The 18,976-nt window shown below is 39.0% G+C and overlaps 1 protein-coding gene across 6 annotated transcripts in view; it reads left to right on the top strand.

The window, feature by feature from the left end:
• Positions 1-18,976, top strand: part of FMN1 (formin 1) — a 419,120-nt gene that overhangs the window by 322,145 nt on the left and 77,999 nt on the right. For 4 of the 6 annotated variants that reach the window (XM_032261250.1, XM_032261249.1, XM_032261248.1 and 1 more), the window contains one exon: positions 12,881-17,031. In XM_032261250.1, the coding sequence (XP_032117141.1) occupies positions 12,881-13,062 (182 nt within the window). In that variant the 3' untranslated portion in view covers positions 13,063-17,031. Of the gene's footprint in view, positions 1-12,880; positions 17,032-18,976 lie in introns of those variants that run through there. The other 2 variants (XM_032261251.1, XM_032261252.1) reach the window with 1 other exon arrangement.

Raw genomic sequence — 18,976 nt, 5'->3', positions numbered from 1 at the left:
TCAGTGGCCCAGCTTTGCAAGTCTTTCCAAAGTCCTAAAGCATGCTGGCATGTCCTCACTTGGCCCTGTCACTTCTGCTTAAATTTTTTCTTGGAGAATACTCACTCCCGATCACGGGACATTAAGGTGAATTTGATCTTGGGCAGCCTCCCTCAGTGGAGTGAATCAGAATCATGGGATTCCCCTGGACTCAAGCTTCCTGGTGGGTTTATTTTTATGCAACATTCCTCTGGAGAAAGAGGCACCCACTCTGTAAAGGGTTAGACCTCTTCTGCACGTGATCAAAGTAGCCCTGGAGAATATCTTCTTGTATGGAATGATTTTTGTGACATGAGGGCTTTGGGAGTTTTCTTGAAATATTAAAGGAAGAATCTTTCTAAGGAGTCCTACAACCATGAAAGGAAACTATCAAAAACATCCCAGGCAGATAAAAGCTAATCAATTTTAAAGTACCAAGAAAACAACACTTGCATGGCCTCATTTGATCTGTAACCCTTGAACAGGAAAACTAGAGCTATCTTTTAGGTCTAACTCCAGTGACTTCCCCATTTTGGTGTTCTTTCTGTAGCTTAAACAAGTGCCTACAGAATCTTTCTCCATTTACCTCACGCCTCTCCAAGCTGGCTTTTTCCCCCACACGGCCAGCTTCCCTGGAACTGATTTTGAGATTACAAGTGACTTCTGTGTCACGAGAATCAGTGTTACTTCTCTGTCTCCATCTCACTTGACCTTTCTGCACAGACCTGACTGCTCTTTCTTTCCTGCAATACTGTTTTCCTCTCAGGCCATGTAACTCCAGACGCTCACTTTCGTATTTACCAACTCATTCTCCATTCATTGCTGGCCTCTCCTCCACTGTGCACGGGCCCCAGGGTCTGTCCTGCAACCCCTTCCTTGGCTGTGTTCTCCCCATGTTAATTCATCTTTTGCTGTTGCTTTAAATACAGTTTTATATCAGTGACTTCCTGGCTTGTATTTCTACTCCAGCCATGAGTCCCAAACTGCAGACTTTTGCATACAATGTGAGTGTCTAATTAACATTTCAAACTTAACATGCTCTGAATAATGCCTTTGATTTTCCACCTCAAGCTTGCTTATGAGTCTCTCCCTTACTCTGATTTAAGCTCTAGTCAAATATCTTCACAGTGAGACTTTTCCTAACTACTTTAAGCAACTGCAAGCTCCCTATGTCTGCGACACTTTTCCTAACCAGGCTGGTCACCAGTCTTCTCATCGTTCACCTGTGTGTAACCTGGGATAGCTTTGGGGCCCAGCAGCTTTTCTGCCCTACACCCACTCTTTCCTTCACACCAAAATCCGAATGCAGAACACTAGTGATCTGAGGAGGAGAGAAGGTCCCAGAGCACCAGACATGCTGCACCGCTGAACTCATCTCACATGGCCCATGCATTCTCATCATGTTTTACTTTTATTCATGACATTTCCCCTTAAACAATTCTCTTTCCTCACTCTGGTTGAAGGCCAGCTCCAGCTTGACCTTTGCAGTTCAACTCATATTATCTCTCCTGGAGAACCTTCCTGGCCCAATGTGAAATAGAGGCCTGTATCCAGTGTTCCATGACACCAGAATTTGTTCATTTCCTTCTTTCTCATTGCTGCTAGACTGTCAATGTTTCTGGAGGAGAAATGACCAATAGATCTCATTAAATATTTGTACCCAACGTTCAGCTCAGTGGCATATAGCAGATACTTAATAAGTATTTTGGATGTGTGAGTATTTAGGGAAACCATATATACTCATAATAGGGCTCAGAACCACCCAGTGTCCTCTGACCTAAGAGCAAATACTTGGAAATCCCATAAGACAAAGCTATCCATAAGACTTGAAAGCAAGAGTATTGGAGGATGCATAGGGGCACTCCTGCTTCTGTATGAGCTGTCTTCTGAACTAGGTCCAAACTTGGCATAAAATTCAGCCCTGTATTTAGTATTCACAGCCCACTCTCAAAGCAAGCAGTATGAGTTCAGGAGGCTTCACTGAAGCCAGGGGAGGCCCCAGAGGCCAGCCTTCTCCGATTCAATTGTTCCTCTCTGTTCTTAGCCTTATCTCTCTGTATCTGTCTCTCCTTACAGAGGTTCCAGTTCTTCTTTCTCTGTTATGAAAGACAACATGCCTTCCATAAAGCTACACTATTAGGTAACACCAATTCAGGCCCTCATATGGGGATGGTGGAATGCTTGGTTGCAAAAATTTATCAAAGACTTTGTTTCCAATAATGACTGTCCCTTTTCTAAAGATTTTGAATCTAGTTTTGGGGATTAAAATGCCTATCTCACATCTGAATGTGTGAATGTGAGTGAAGACAGCATGGCATTCAGTCTACTTGTGTTTTCTCCAGCCCCTGTATCCATCTACATGTATCATACATACACAAATGAAGAGCTATGTTTTTCACGTCTGTATGTGCCTATGTGTCTACATATATATACATACAGTCATGTGTCACTTAGCAACTGGGATACATTCTGAGAAATGTGTTGTTACACGATTTCATCATTGTGCAAATGTCATAGCATGTAATTACACAAAGCTAGATAGTGTAGCCTACCTCACACCTAAGCTATATGGTATAGCTTATTGCTCCCAGGCTACAAACCTGCACAGCAGGTTTCTGTACTGTAACAGCCCCCAACATAATTCAGTAGAATACCAAATATACTTAAAGTATATTATAGTACTACTGGCTGTACTATACTATAACTATATTCAGTGTTGTACTGAATACTGTAGGCAATTATAGCACAATGGTAAGAATTTGTGTATCTAAGCATATCTAAACAAAGGAAAGGTAATGCCTTGCACTACAGTGTTACAAAGGCTACAGCATTACTAGGCTACCAGAATTGTTCAGCTTCATCACAGTTTTATGGCATCACTGTTTTATATGTGGTCCATTATTGACGGAAACATTATGAGGTACATGACTATGCATATACTAAGCCAAATTCTATCAAGACACTAATCTACATATTGCACATGTATAAGTTTCTCCCCTTTAATTGGTAGTTTATTCATTTATTTAGCAAATACCCATTGAACATCTTTTACTGGATAGACATTATAGTAGATGCTGGAGATTTGACAGTAAGAAAAATACAGTTTCTGCCTAATAGGGGAGAAAATCAAATAATCATGAAAAGGGGAAAGGTATACAGTGCTATGACTTTGTAACAGAGGAGATCTCAGTACAGAATGGAAGGTGGAAAAGAAATCCGGATCAGACTTTTGAGCTGAGGTCATAATGATGACTAACCACTGACTAGGCCCTGGTTACTAGGAAGTGGAGGAGAATGGCATAGCAGAGGAGTACCCCAATGGTGGGAAGAAGTGAATATGCGTGAGGAACTGAAAGAAGGACCACTGTGGCAGGGAGAGTAGGGTAAGGCTAGGAAGGCAGCCAAGACCCAGTGCATGTAGGGCCTTGCAGGTCAGCTTGAGGGATAGGAGACAACCTCTAAGAGTAATAGAGGCGCCTGCCAGGTTTAAGCAGGAGACTGGCATAATGAGATTTTGTAAAGGTCATTTTGACTCAGGTATGAAGTACAAATCAGAAAGAAGCAGGTGGATGTGAGAAGAACAGTTAGGCTGAGACTATGGCAGCCAGGCAGAGAGTAAGGAATTAAAGAGTTCTTTAGGAAGTGAAACTGTGGGCTAGCCATGTAAACTTGGGAGACATTTCAGAATTTGGTTACTGAAACGTTTACCTGGATGACATTGTGTAGACAGAGAGCATAGCATGGAGGAGGAAAGGCCCTGGGCCAAACCCTAGGAAAATTTAACATTTAATGACTCAATATAGGAAGATGAGGTTGCACAGGAAACAGGGCAGGCCAAAGTAGGAGGAAAGCCCACAATGGGGAACTCAGAAGCCAAGGGATAAAGAATTTTACAAAAGGAGAAGTAGTCAAGATGCAGCATCCTGCTGGGTTGTCAGGGAGAGGGTACAAAATGAGGACAGTGACCACAGAATGGGTTAATTAGTGACTTCAGAGTGCTTTCTCAGTGTCACAATGGGGAGGAAGTAAATTTCAATGGGTCAGGAAACAAGAAGCAGAAAAAGTATTGCAATTTTTAAAAGAAAGTTGGACTGTGAAAAGGATTAGACTATAACATGATTTGTTTATTAAACATGTAAATATTAGGAATGTCAATTATTCAAAATGTTTGTGAGGTTGCTGTTATTGTTTAGCCCTTCTTGGAAACTAAAAGATTAAAGTCATGTACGATATGTTATCTAGCCAGCCTTCCTACTGTTTGACTATTTTAAATAGCTAAAGAATATTTTGGGTAGCATTTTACTATTCAATATACAAAATGCTGTTTTTGTATGTTTATTTAGTCCTCACAAGATTTTATGTATCCAGAAACTACGAGTCAGAGATTAAATCACTTTTCCAGCCAAATACAGTATATGAAAAGCTAATAACAAATGCATCTTTATATCAAGAGTAGTTCAAAGGGGAAATTTTCCTAATGTATCAATTGTTGGTGTATATATTTGTATAGTTATCGTCATAAATCTATATACCACAATTAAGAATGTACCAAAGCTATTGTTTTAATTTTCCACAAGTTAGTACTTTTAATTTAAATGCTTTACTTGTATTTCTCTTATGAAGTTCAGTTATTTTTAGTAGGCCTTTTATTTTAATAACATTTGGTACTACTTTTTGAAGATCAACTAGTATGGTTAAATTTCTCAATTATATGTGCATCTCAAACTCATTTCCCACTTATGATTCCTAGTTTAGTGGTATTGCAACTATTATAATGAAGATATAGTTGCACCTAAGATTTTGAAAATTATTTTACCTTATATTAAAAAAGTACAAATTAGGGATTCTTCATTTATCTGTTCATTATGGTTCCAGTTTAAGGCTGACTTTCTCATTAGCTTAGCTTTAGGCAGCTTTACTAAGATGAAATCACATTCCACATAATTCACCCATTTAAAGTGTACAATTTCATGACTTTTGGTGTATTCTCAAAGTTTTACAACCATTGCCACAATCAATATTTTAAATGTTTTATTACTCCAAAAAGAAAACCTTTTCCCCCTTACACCCTTAGCTGTAACCTGTCTCACTCTCTCCCTCTTTCTCTCCTAGTCCTCTAGATTTGTCTATTGGGACAATTCATGAAAGTAGAATCATAGGATATGTGGTCTCTTGCGATTCACTTTTCTCACTTAGCATAACGTTTTCAACGTTCATCTATGTTGTAGCATGTATTTGTACTTCATTTGTTTTAATGGCCAAATATTTCATTCTTTGTATGAAGTATATTTTATTTATTCATTTATCAGATGATGGTTGGATATTGGGATTGCTTCTACTTCTTGGAATATACCAAAGCTCTACTCACTAAGCGTAATGTTCTAATTAGCTTTTGAGGCTCAGACACTGTATGTGTAGATATAAAAAGGCACTTGTATGTCTAAGTCCTTGTGTGTAGCTACATTAGTCTGAGATAATATTCTGACCTTGGTTCTACATGTCTAAAGCCTATGTTTTAACTTGAATAGACAATTGGGAATTAGGAGTTTTTTGACCACTTTAAATAAAGTGCCTTGTCTTTGGATGAATAGTATCATTAGGAAGAAAAATTTGGATATGATATCAGGTGAATCCCCAAACCAAGGTTAAAAGAAAGAAAACATCTTTGGTTACATATGGCTTTTCTATACATGGGTCATTAATGCACAGTTGTCTGATGTGAGCTCAGAAATTTGGGCTTTGAAGGGGTATTTAACAGAAAATGGACCTAGCAGTCCCCTTCAAAATCTATCCTATGTAGGTGTCTCCTTGAATAGATTTTCCCTTTGCCCTTTCCCACTTATCCTTACCCTGTGATTTCCAGTAATACCACTCACAACTCTTTCCCCTGCCAGTATTTATAATACTCCTATTTAGCATCAGACCTCAAGAACATGAAATACTTACTTTTTATTGCAGGCTTTTATCAATTGTCTTAAACCAACTTGAAATCTCCCTTTGTGTGGCCTTTTCCATATAGTCTTATTAAAAAATGTGTACGGTAGATAGCCACAAAATAGTCCTTTCTCATTTGTGCCAAGCTTTAATAAGCAAATTAAAAAAACTAATATTAATTTTAACTACGATTTTTCCTTTTCGTAGAACTCCTTGAATTGCTGCTAGCCAAAATAAAATATTGCTGTTCTAATTTTAGTATTTTATTACAATGAATTTCATGTAATTTCTTAGTTTAAGACCAATAGCATAAGAAGAAAATTGTGCAAGTTATGCTAATATTGAGATTCTTAGTTCTGAATTTGTTTTTACATTTGTTTTGATAAAAGCGTATTTGGAGGCAGAAAGCTAAAAGGGTGTTCAGTCTTTCTAACCACCTCTTCCCACCCCACCGCTGCCACTGATGAATGTGTGAAAAGCACTAGGAAGAGCACTAGACTGTCCTCTTCTTACTAAAGAAATTAAAGCAGGATATATGACCATGAAAGGAAATAACTCATAGGTTTGCTTACAGCTCAAATTACTAGAAACAATTACTATGTGCCTTGCTCATTAAGAAATCTTAGTTGGTGACCCATTCACTATGATGTCTGAGGGCAGAGAATTTAGTCTGTTTCTTTCATTGATGGAACCCCAATACCTGGTACAATGTATGGCACATAGTAGGTACTCAGTAGGCATGTATTGAATTGATGTATTTATTGAATGGGTTCCTTTATGATAAACTCCTTAGCCAAGCATTCTAGGCTCTTTATCTCTCACTTCAATCTGTATCTCTCGTCTAAGCCCCATTGATATAATACAAAAATTCGCTTTAGTCAACAAGTTCCGTATGTTGCTGCAACCATTTTCTATGGTGGTTCTTTGAGCAGAGCTTGTGGAAAGGATGTGGATCTTGTAAAAATGAAGAAGAGGAAGAACTGGCACAGGACTGTGAGAGAGTGGGGTAAGACTTAAGTAACCAGAGAGGGAAGAAGAGAGAACTCTAGATTAGAAAAGCAGATAGGCTGATAAACCTTTCCGTTCCTCTAAAACTGTATTCTGACTTAACTAAGCCCGTAGGTCCTTCAGCTCATAGGAAAAGAAACAAGTTTCTTATCTTCTTAACAATTGCCTATATACATTTGATTTATAAAGCACTTAAACATATTTGATTTTGATTAATTATATGTAGGTCTTATTGCTACATTCTTCTAACCTACCTATGCTGTTTAAGTGGCTCAATACTTATTTGTTGTTCTTAGGGGTCCAAAACAAAAAACAGGTAACTCTGACCTTAACAGCGTAATATCTGAAATCTTAAAACAGTCAAGGCCATATCTTTCACTAAAATACTCCACAAGTGTTTAACCTATAAATGCAAATATTCTCAATGTAGTCTGTTATTTCACTATGTATTGGTTTTTAATAGTTCATCTCTCTCTCACAATGATCACTTAGTAGTAACTAACTTCAGAAATCAATTTAGTTTTAATTGCCAAATACTTTACAAAGAAAAAAACAGAGAACCTGGGGTGACTTTGGCTTTTAACACTGGAGCTCCTGGCACAGCCTGTTTCTAAGGCAACCTTGGTGGTCTAGCAATAACGTATGCAAGTCTTCTGGTTGGACAATAAACAACATTTGTGGATTTGTCCATGACCTCTCTCCGTTATGCACTGCCAGTCTCTGGTGTCATCATTAATTAGGCTTCATGTCTCCCATTTGTCTACTAGAAAGCATCTTGGATAAGCCAAGTTAATAAATTGGAGCAGGCAAGCTGCCTGGCCTCTGGGGCGTGTGGCTGTGTGGGTACCATTGGAGGGCAGCCGTCTCCTTTGATCGTGTGGGGAAGTTTAATTCTAACAGGCCACATGGGAATCCCAGCCTGTGGGGGTGCAGAGAGGACCTCAGAGTACAGCAGTGGAGTTGCTCTCGTTTGTACTGGTTTCAGTTTCTAATGTCAAAACCGTGAGGCTCAGAGGCCTAGGAGAATTGTTTCCCATTTTGCTTCGTCTTTCCCCAGGACTTTGCCTGCATTCTTCAGTGAATTCTCACAATGGGTGGTGGAACTTCAGCACGGAAATGAAAGTCATTATCCCTATGTTCTAAACAGGAGATTTGCACTGTGGCATATTTCCATAAATACAGTGCCCAGCATCTGTAGCAAATCATCCCAGCCATGATTCTCTTGCTGTTCTGACTTAGACATGTTTCCCAACCAATTTTACTAAATCATAAAAATAACAAATAATATTTATGAGTCTGGTTGCGAGTGCCAGGCATTCTGCAAATCACTATGTATGAATTATCTCATCTAATTCTCATATCATGCCAATGGTTGGGGCAGTCCCCATTTTGCGGATGAGAAAAACAAGCCACAGCCCACCTGAGCCCCAGTGGGTCTCTATCCAAGCACAAGCTCTTTACCACCCACATGATACGGCCTCATAAAATTTGAGCAATTTGATGGGCACCCCATGGGCTCTGTCACCACATCTAGCACAAAGGGAGAGCTGCAGCAATCAACCATGTGAATTCAGGCAAAAGTGGAGGTATTGCTTTTGTAATTGGCGAAACAAGCTCTGCCTTCAGCTCTGCTTTCACCAGGTGAAGTAACCTTGAAGGAATTATTGTCAGGCCTGCAATTATATCCTTTTAGTAAATTGCAGGCATGCTTTACCTTATGTTCATGAAAAACAATTCTACATAAATGAAATTGTTGGAATTTGAATGTAGTAGAGGGTTAAATAAAGAACTCTTCCCAATTTATATTGTGTGAATTTCTAGCTTTTCTTTAACTGTATTCTCAGAATCATAGCTGGAAATAATCAGGAAAGTTTATGTGGCCACAAATGTTCATTGAGAAATGCTGTTTCCTTAAAGCAGATGTCTTTCCTACTTCCCTGGCTACCTTCAGAACTACCCAATCAGGATAATCGTCTTTGTTACCTTGCTTGTGCCTCATGGGGTGAAGTGGTGGACGTTTCTGGGGTTCTTTAAAATACACTCAACCCTTTCAGATCATCTTGGGACACATCATATTTGAGGAGTACAGAGATGGTGATCCGTTGGTGCACCCACCTCCTGGAAAGCAGTGGGTCAGGGGAAGGAAGAGACAAGTAGGTCACGTTGCATCTCTGGAAAACCCACGTGGAGTCTGGGTCAAATTGCTAATATATATATTTTGTATATATATTTTTGAGACAGGGCCTCACCCTGTGAGACTAGGCTGGAGTGCAGTGATGTGATCATGGCTTATTGCAGTATCAACCTCCCTGGGCTCAGGTGATCCTCCTACCTCTGCCTCCTGAATAGCTGGGACCACAGGTGCACACCACCGTGCCCAGCCAATTTTTGTATTTTTTGTAGAAACAGGGTTTCACCACTTTGCCCAAGCTCATCTCAAATTCCTAGGCTCACCTGTGTCTTGGCCTCCCAAAGTGCTGGGATTAGAGGCATGAGCTACTGTGCCAGGCCAACGTTGCTAATTTTATTTAAACTTTCCTACATATGGGAATCCAGATAAGATGAAGACACCTTTTTTCTCATTTCCCTTTCTTTTCTTTCTTTCCTTCCTTTCTCTTTCCCTCCTTTCTTCTTTCCTTCCTCTTTATTTTTCTCTCTTTCTCTCTTCCTTCCTTTCATTCTTTCATTTTTTCTTTTCTTTCTTGTCTGTCTCACTTTATTGGCCAGGCTAGAGTACAGTGGTATGACACTGCAGCCTTGAACTCCTGGGTAGAAACAACCCTCCCACCTCAGCCTCCCATGTAGCTGGGACTACAGGCATACACCATCATGCCTGGCTGACTTAAAATTTTTTTGAGAAACAAGGTCTCACTGTGTTGCCAGGCTGGTCTTGAACTCCTGGCCTCAAGTGATCCTCCCACTCAGGCCTCCCAAAGCACTGGGATTACAGGTGTGAACCACAACATTCAGCCAAGATAAGGAAATCTGATGCTTTGGCCACATACATGAAGTTCTCTAGAGAAGTTTGGGGATAAGTAAAGGAATTCTGCTTGATGACCTCTCAAGGATTAATGTATGGACTTTTACGTAAATATGTATAATAAAAGGTAAAACATAAACACTATGCCGAAGATAATAGAGATGTTCGAAAGATGCAAAAACATTGGGTTGAAAAATGCTTTATGGCAATGGTGGTGTCTCGGAGAAGCTTTTTAGGAGGAACAGGACTTTGTCAGATACCGTTGAAAGTATGTATGGCAAGAGAGCAGAGCAAAGAATCACATGAATGAAGACATGGAACTGGGAATGCCGAATAATATAATTTGAAAACATTGAACAGCTTTGGTTTGGTTAGTCAAATACACATGAGAAGTAGAGCTGAAATATGCCATAATGGAAAAGGTCCTAAATCCAAGGCCCTGAAGTTTGAATTTAATTGAATTCTCAATGAGAACTCATTAATCATAATAATAGTTTTATCTTCTTTTGTACCTTTCCCCCTTTGTTTTCAGGGGATGAGATGGCCTTGTAAGTTATAGGGACTAGAGGAAACTTAACAAGCTTCAAATTTAACTCTTGATCTCATCTGTCTCTTAAAAAAAATAATCCAACAAGATACTTCCCTGCTATTCTCTATTTCAGTAAATGGCACTCCCAGCAACCCATTGCTCACCCCTTTACCCTTCCATTTGCTTCACCCCTACATTGACTGAATCAGCAAGACCTATTCATTACATCTGCAAAATATATCCCAGCTCCATCTACTCTCTTGCTCCTTGGATATCACTCTAGCCCAGAGTGCCCTATTTTGAGAAAAGAGTGGTAGTGGAAAGGACATACTTGCCATTTGGCCACAGATCCATCTACTTCAAAAGGGGTGAAGGGGAACCTAATAATAGCAGACAAGTTGTAAAGTAGTTAACGGAGGGAGGACAAAAAACTTACAAAGAAAGGAAAAAAATTGGAAAAAATGAATGTTTTAAATGATGATTTGGTTGGATTTTTCGGATTCATTCTAGTTGTCTCAAGGTAAAGATTTGTATTTTTTGTCTGTTTTTTGTTGTTTTTGAGATGGTGTCTCACTCTATTGCCCAGCCTGGAATGCAGTGGTGTGATCTCGGCTCACTGTAACCTCTGCCTCCGGGGTTCAAGCGATCCCCCTGCCTCAGCCTCCCAAGTAGCTGGGATTACAGGTGCATGCCACCACACCCAGCTAATTTTTTGTATTTTTAGTAGAAATGGGGATTCACTGCGTTAGCCAGGACGGTCTTGATCTCCGGACCTCGTGATCTGCCCGCCTCAGCCTCCCAAAGTGCTGGGATTACAGGCGTGAGCCACCTCACCTGGCCTTGTTTTGTTTTGTTTTCAGTAAGTTAGGTCACTTTTAAAAAATTAGTCTTTGCATCCCAATGGACAGGATTTTCTAGATAGGCTTGGAATGGTTGTCAGAATAGCTAATAGCAGATATTCTACATAGCTCTATTAAAAACTCTTAGAAAGAAACCATGTCAATAGACAGAGCCTGAATTTAGGTACTCCTGTCCTGTGATGTACCATCCTTGTATCATGACAAATCCCTAGATACCTCCAAGAATGTAGGTGATTTTGACCTTGACTCAGAAAATGACAAAACGTTCCCTCAAATTGTGCTTTTATTTTTAGCACCACTTTATAGTCCCCAGAGTTGTCTAGTTGCAATTTAGTTGGCAATATTGCAAATGAAAAGTTTCAGATAACTAATTTCAGAGAACAATTAAGTGGCATCTTTTGCATTTTCTGTATTTCTGTACTGACATGCTTATTGTTTTGCCTGCAATAATTGTTCTGAAATGCTAGTTTTAAGTATGCCAAATTATTGGATAGGAATTTGCCAATGTAAATAAAGATCTCCTTCCCAGCCTTCTTCCAAGATGCCTTACCTGTGTGTTTAAATTCCTCTAAGACGTGTAGTGTGTATTTCTCTATTTTGTGAACAAGGTGGCATGGTATCTTTATGGTGAAATTCCGGTACTTAATTAATAGGCTTTTGAACAAGAACATATCTAATTTTTGGCCGTAGTCAAAAGATAAAAGTGATCATGACTGAGCTCTAGCTTTGTAGAAGCGAAGACTTTCTTTCCTCTGTGTGTGCTGCAACTGGCACAAACACATAGGAACCTTGGGGAGATATCTCTTGCCTGGGTTAACTACCTTTTGTGATGGTGATCTATGAATTACTGTGGTTTCCATGTAGCCAAATCATAACTATCTAATAAGGTAGGTCATTTTTTAAGTCAAGTCACCTCAGACTTGATTATCAAAAGGTATTCTATTACAAATTTTAGACAGCGTATCTGAAGTAAATTATAAAAAGTATTTCCCACGTGTTAGTAGAGGATTAAAAGGAAGGCTAGATGAATGGGAAGCAGGAAGGACAGACAGGGTTCTCCCTCGGCTTAGTTCTCATGCTGGGGTACATGTGTCACCCTGGCCAATCACCAGGTTGCTAGTTCTAGACAACTTGGATGCCTGCGAATTTCTGCAGTATCTTTTTCAAGCTCTACTTTTGGAGTATGAATCTGAAGAAGCTCGTGCCCTTAATTCCGTGGGACTAATCCTCAAGTAGTTTTTGCCTCTCTTTATCTTTGGGAGAACAGAAGCAGAATATTTTATCTATCCTAGGTCAAGATTTTTCTGGATCTCTAGAAGCAAAATTGAAGGATTATGCATTACCCTGTTCCTCCAGAGAGGTGTGGAATGAACTAATTATTTTTGTTGGCTCATTATTTCTGGGTTTTTTTTCCTCCCTGGAATTTGGACAAACAGTAATTGACAAGGGGTGTGCACAGATGATACCCAAGTGCATAGCGCAGTGCCTGGTCCATAGCAGGAGCTGAGCAAATATGTGTTCCTAAGTCTAATTCTAAATTTCTTTTCACAGCAAGTGAAAAACAGATGGTGGTGGTGTGCAAGGAGTCTCCGAAGGAGTATCTCCAGCCTTTCAAAGACAAACTAGAGGAGTTCTTCCAGAAAGGTAGGAAGCTTTGTCAGCAGCACATACACACAGCCCTGATTTTCCATTCCATGAAGCTTTCTCTGAGGCTCATGGCCCTTGCATCCTGACCACAGGCAGCTCTGGTGATTTCATTAGCCCATCTTCCCATGGTGGTTACATACTCAAAGTAGATGGAGTTGTCCTATAGCTTGTATATCACCTTTCAAATCCATTTTAATGTTTTAAATCCTTTAATGTTACTCTGGCTTTTATAAACTCTCTGAGGACAAACTTTTTTCTCTTCATGGAGCTTAAGGGATTTCTCAGCCCATGTTGACCGATAAATGATGTATGTGCAAGGTAGATGCAGTCATGTGTTTCAGATTTGTGGTCAGCCTGGACAGGCGGATGGTGATCACCTTCCTGGTTTTATGAGTGTAGCAACTTGGAAACTTCTGTTATATTTTTCATTCCTTTTCGGATAGGAAAGTGAGGGCCAAGTGAATGTCACACATCAATCATTGCTACCTGTCAGCCCTCTGAAGTTAGTCTGTGGAAGTGATATGCATAAGACTCAGCACTTATTGTGAAATCTTAACAGATTTTCTTCCTTCACAATTTTGGCCTGAGTATGGAACTTTTGTTGATTCGGGTTAGTGAACATGAAAGTATCATATCTTTTAGATAATTCCTATTCTAATTTCTCAAATTCAACTTAAGATGTAAAACAAAAACAAGTGCAGGGTTGTTGAGGCAGCTTTCTTCCTTGCTGGAAAGCTAGAGGAAAGACACATAGGAGTCTTTGGGGATATCTCAACATGCTTTTTCTATTACTGAGTAAGGCCACATGGGACCACACCATCAACAAAAGACTGTTAAGCAGGGTGAATGCATAAAGTGTGGCCAAACCAGCTTGAGAATTGGCAGGGAAATTCTCAGTCTATGAATCCGAGGAACTCCATTCCAGCTGCTACTCCCTTGGTGCAGAGACCATTGCTCCCTTCTCCATGATGAAAGGTTGTCTGTAGTGAAGTAAGAGAAGTCAGATTTCTCTCCCAGCCATTACAGAACCTCACATATGATGGAAGAAATGCTGTCAGGCAAAGAACCATCTAGAGAGCAAAGATATCAATACTTATGTGCTATGTGACTTTAGGAGATGGGTTTTATAAGTGACTTATCAAAAAATACATCATTATACTGTGTAAATGTAACCTAAGTAGCCTGAAGAAAAGCATGGAATACTTCCCTTTGCTGATCCGAGTTAATAGTGTTGGCTTTTTACATATGTAGAATTAACTTGAAATGAAGCTCATGTGTACTTGAATTCCATTTTTGTTTTTAATTGCTATTCTATTTCTAGAAATGTTGTCATGTGTATGTCGGGGTACTATCTGCCTACATACTGTAATGGCCTTAGAGTCCTGGCTCTGCAAAGCAGCTAGCTTGTATTGTGAATTTTATTCTTTTTGTTGAAAAGACATAAATGTGAATAGATTTAAAATCTTGACAATCTTCTCTGGTACCTTGGAAAAGGAATTTGCAAATCCTCATTTGGGATAATGTGCCAGCCTCTTCTCTACTAGGGCTTTTAAGACAATTCTGGTCTATTCAGAGAAAGGCAATTTATGTGAGGGAAACTGGATCTTCTGTCAGTGAAGCAAGGGTATGGCCACAGTAAGCTATTCTAAGAAAGCCCTAGAACACTGGTTCTCAACTCTTATCATATACTAGAATCACTCGGGAGATTTTTTAAAAATCTTGATACCCAGGCCCAACTCTAGACCCATCATCAGCATCTCTTGGGGTGGGACCAGGCATCAGATTTTTTTTTTTTTTTTTTTTTTTACTCTCCAGGTAATTCCAGTGTGGAACCCAGATTGATAGCCACTACTGTCTAGCTTAGTTCACCTGTTAATGTGTATTCAAAGATTTATTCTGAGCCTGCTATGTGTTAGGCTATGTGATAGACAGAGCGTACTAAGATTAATTGTATACTCCTACACCCTCTCACAAGGACTTTCTTAGTGGGAAAATGTCTATAATTGAATACAATCAGCTCCTCTTTAACCGACAGGTGAAGTAAAAGGGACACTGGGAATAACATCAAATGATGCTTAAAACAAAACCAGCCAAAACAAGACACAAAATGCATTTGAAGGAAACATTACCATTCTGTTTAAAAATTAAGAATATAAAAATATATATACTATTGTAGGAATCTTAGACACTCCCAATATCATATGGTACAAAAGTCTACTGTTGAAATAGCCTGTTACAATTATTTCATTACTTAACTCATTTTATCAAAAAAAAAAAAAAAAGTCTAGAATGGTGCTGTTCAATGTGGCAGACACTAGCCACAGGTGGCTTCTGAGCAGCTATAATGTGGCTAACGGAAACAGAGACGTGTTACTAGAGTAAAACACACACTGGGTTTTGAAGACTCAGCACAAAAACATGTGTAAAATATTTTATTGCTAATTTTTTATACTGATTGCATGGTAAAGTGATAATATTTTAGATATATTAAATAAAACATGATTAATATTAATTTGTAGGTAAGTTAATAAATATGCTAATAACCTGACAAAATATATTAGCTAAATTATATTTTTCTTCTACTTTTTGAATGTGGCTACTAGAAAATCTTAATTATATTTGCGGTTCACATTATATTTCTGTCAGAAAGTGCTAGTCTAGAGGCATGGTCCATAGGCTTTCCTCAGTTCATGCCTACACTCTCTTCTCATTGTTGCTCAGCCTTCTCAACTTGAATCTTAAGCTTTTGGAATGCAGTTTTTTTCAAGCTAGCCCCCTGCCCACTCCGGGCCTGGCCCTTGTTTGGCTCTCAGGTGGGACTGCTTAACCAAAGGAGGTGACAGCATGCTACTTCATCAGACTATTACCTCTGCAGTTCTGAAATGTATGGTTTAGGGTCTGTGGTGAAGAAATACATTATAATTCACAGCAACATGCTATGATGTAGGGGCTGGGTTTTTGCCAAGTTATAGTATATACAAATGGAATATCTTCTCGCTACTATTTAGAGTTCCAAATAGTAGTCCCTCTATTACATAGATATTTCACTGTTTCATAGAAAATGTAGGATTTTCTGTTTACCACAAATATGCGCTATTCACCATGGTTAATCAAATTTCTATGACAATTGTCATACAGTTTTAGTATTTCATCTATTATTTATTGTAGGAAATACCATTATTACATGTACTATAGAGAAAGAAAAAGTGCTTCCATAAGCCACAGCATTTAGACAGTAAGATGTACCCCAATATCAGAGGCTCTAAAATGTGAAAATTCTATCACTCTTGGAGTTGGTTTAATGTGGTACTGTAATTAGGGACATAGGATCAGAGAGGAAGAATGCCCAACAATTTTAGGTAAGACTTTCAGCAAAGGAGATATTTTTGTTAAGACTTGAATAAGAGCAAAACAATAATGACGACAGTGATAGTGCTAACTAACATTTACTGAGTGCTTCTATCTGCTAGATACCATGGGGAACAGAGCAACTTATTACTTAGTCACCATGACAATCCTTTGAAGTGAGTACTGTTACCACCCTGCTATACAGATGAGGAAATTGAGGATTAGAAATTCTCAGCAGACAGGCTACAAAAGGCATTCCAGGCAGAGGAAAACACTGCAAGTCTCAGAAGGATGAAAGACATGATGTGTTTGGAAATGGCAAGTGACTTAGTGTGGCTAGATCACAAGGCGTATGAGAAGAACACATGAGCAAAAAGGAGATAAGAGTCATAATATGACTTGGTGAAGAATCTGAACTGTGTCTGACAGGCAGCATCTAACATTGAAAAATAATGTGTACAGGAGTGACATGATTATGTTGGATTTGTATTGTTTTGGTTTGTGCATTTTTTTTTGGGGGGGGAGGATGTATCAGTTTGCTTTTTGTTATTGCTAAGAAATACATTACAACTAACAGTAATATCAAAAAACAGACAAGTAACAGATTAGTGAAGAACTTGAGCAGAAGCAATGGCAAAGCTAAGGTAGGAGGGTCACTTGAGGCCAGGACTTTGAAACCAGCCTGGGCAACAAAGTGGAACCCCATCTCTACAAAAATTAGTTCGATTGCGTGGTGCCTGTAGTTCCAGCTACTTGGGAGGCTGTGGTGGGAGGCTTGCTTGATTGAGCCCAAGGGTTCAAGGCTACAGTGAACTATGACTACACTGCTGTACTCCAGCCTGAGCAACAGAGCAAGGTGCTGTCTCTAAAACAAAGCAATGGCAGTAAAAATAAGAAAGAAAGGACGTATTTGTAAACAGTAATGGGCTGTTTTAGGCATTACAGAACAGAATAATTGGATATATAAAATGAAACAAAGGAGAACAGCATAATTCCTTTTTCTTGCTTCGATAATTGGCTGGATGCTGATGAGGAAGACTAGATTTGAGATGGAAATCAGTGAGGTGAACTTTAGACCTGTTAACTTTGTACACATGAGACACAGAGGTAGAGATGCTGGGTTCATGGGAGAGAATGAGATGTGACTCTAACGGTAGCAGTTCAAGTCATAGGAAGAAATGAGATGACCCAAAGAAAAGGGTGTAGAACGAGACAAAACCTGAAGTATCAGAGTATCTGAGCACAGGAGATCATATAATAAATGTAACTGAGAAAAGACACTTCTGTACTTCTATAGCACAGCATATACAGAGTGTTTTGCAAGAAAGCTAATTCTCTATTAGAATTCTTATCACTCATCAAATTTTAAGCAATTGTGTTCTTTATGCCTCAGAAGTCACATGCGTTGTGACTCAGGATTATTTTTACATAAGCTGCAATTCAGCTCTAACGATCCTGATGATTTTTCTTTTATAAATCATATCCTGTTGCCACACTCAAATGGAGATGATGTCCTTAGCCTTATGTCTTTTATCATTCTTTTCTCAGAATGCCCATATATGGTGTTATTTGACAAAACTGTGGTACTTTTTCTTAATGAATTTCATTTTCTGAGCAGAATTGAAAGTGATTTTAATGGCACACTTGGCAGGGTTGCAAACTCCATGATATCCATGCCTTTTTTCTTACATGTTATTGTTTCCCCCCCACACCCCCGCAGTTGGCTCTTGTTGAAGCTGGTTTATAGCTTAGTTCACAATAACCTTGTGCAGGCATTTTGTGAGCTCCTACTTTTCCCACCCTCAGATCAAACATGGTCATAATGATATGGCCTTCAAAAACGTGATGCCCACATTAAAAGTCCCCGTAAACATGGCAGGGATCCTATAATTAAAAGAAGGCGCAGAGCAACTGATTAGATCCCAGGTATAGATCTTGTAGGTGGTCTTTCCATGCTGTTAAATTGGTCATTTGTATTTATAGCTTTGGCAGGGAGGGCTGGAACCAAAACTGGCTCTAATCCCAGCACTCTCCCACACTTGGCCTTATCTCTTTCTCCATTAGTATCACTTGGCAACCATGAATGGAGCCAATTTCTAAATGATTCTCCATGAACTATTCTAGCCCCAGTCTGTGAAACTATTTTCTAAGTTTCTTTGACCAGCTGAGATTAGAGATATTCTTAATATCAAAAATTATTTTTGTTTACCTATGTAAACAAAAATAATGTGTACCCCCAAACCTAAAATAAAAGTTAAAAGAAATCTGTTTTCTAGTAAAAAATAAATTTACCAGGCTTAAAATAAACAAAAGCAGTAATTCCGATTTTCTACATTGAATGCAAAAAGAATTCTATAAATAGATGAGTAGTCCATGATAGCCAGGACTGTATCTGTTTTGTCCTGTTCACTTACTTGCCCCAACTTAATATAGGCTCAGCCTGTCCCATGATAGGTGTTAATAAGTATTTTTTGAATTTATGAACAAACATCTTAAATTGTGTAAAGTACCTAGAGGCTTTTTGTTCCCCTCTCCTTGGGTTTTCTGTTTAAATCCTTTCAGAATTGCTGAATTGTCTCAGGATCTGGCGAGGTATATTTCTGGTTTATAATACATTTCTGTGGTCAGACCTCCTGGATATAGAATCATCTT

Source organism: Sapajus apella, unplaced genomic scaffold (genome assembly GCF_009761245.1).
Source record: "Sapajus apella isolate SASKATOON/1434 unplaced genomic scaffold, GSC_monkey_1.0 scaffold122, whole genome shotgun sequence".
NCBI lineage: Eukaryota > Metazoa > Chordata > Mammalia > Primates > Cebidae > Sapajus > Sapajus apella.
The sequence above is the reverse complement of the archived record's forward strand: the minus strand, read 5'-3'. Positions and strand labels throughout refer to the sequence as shown.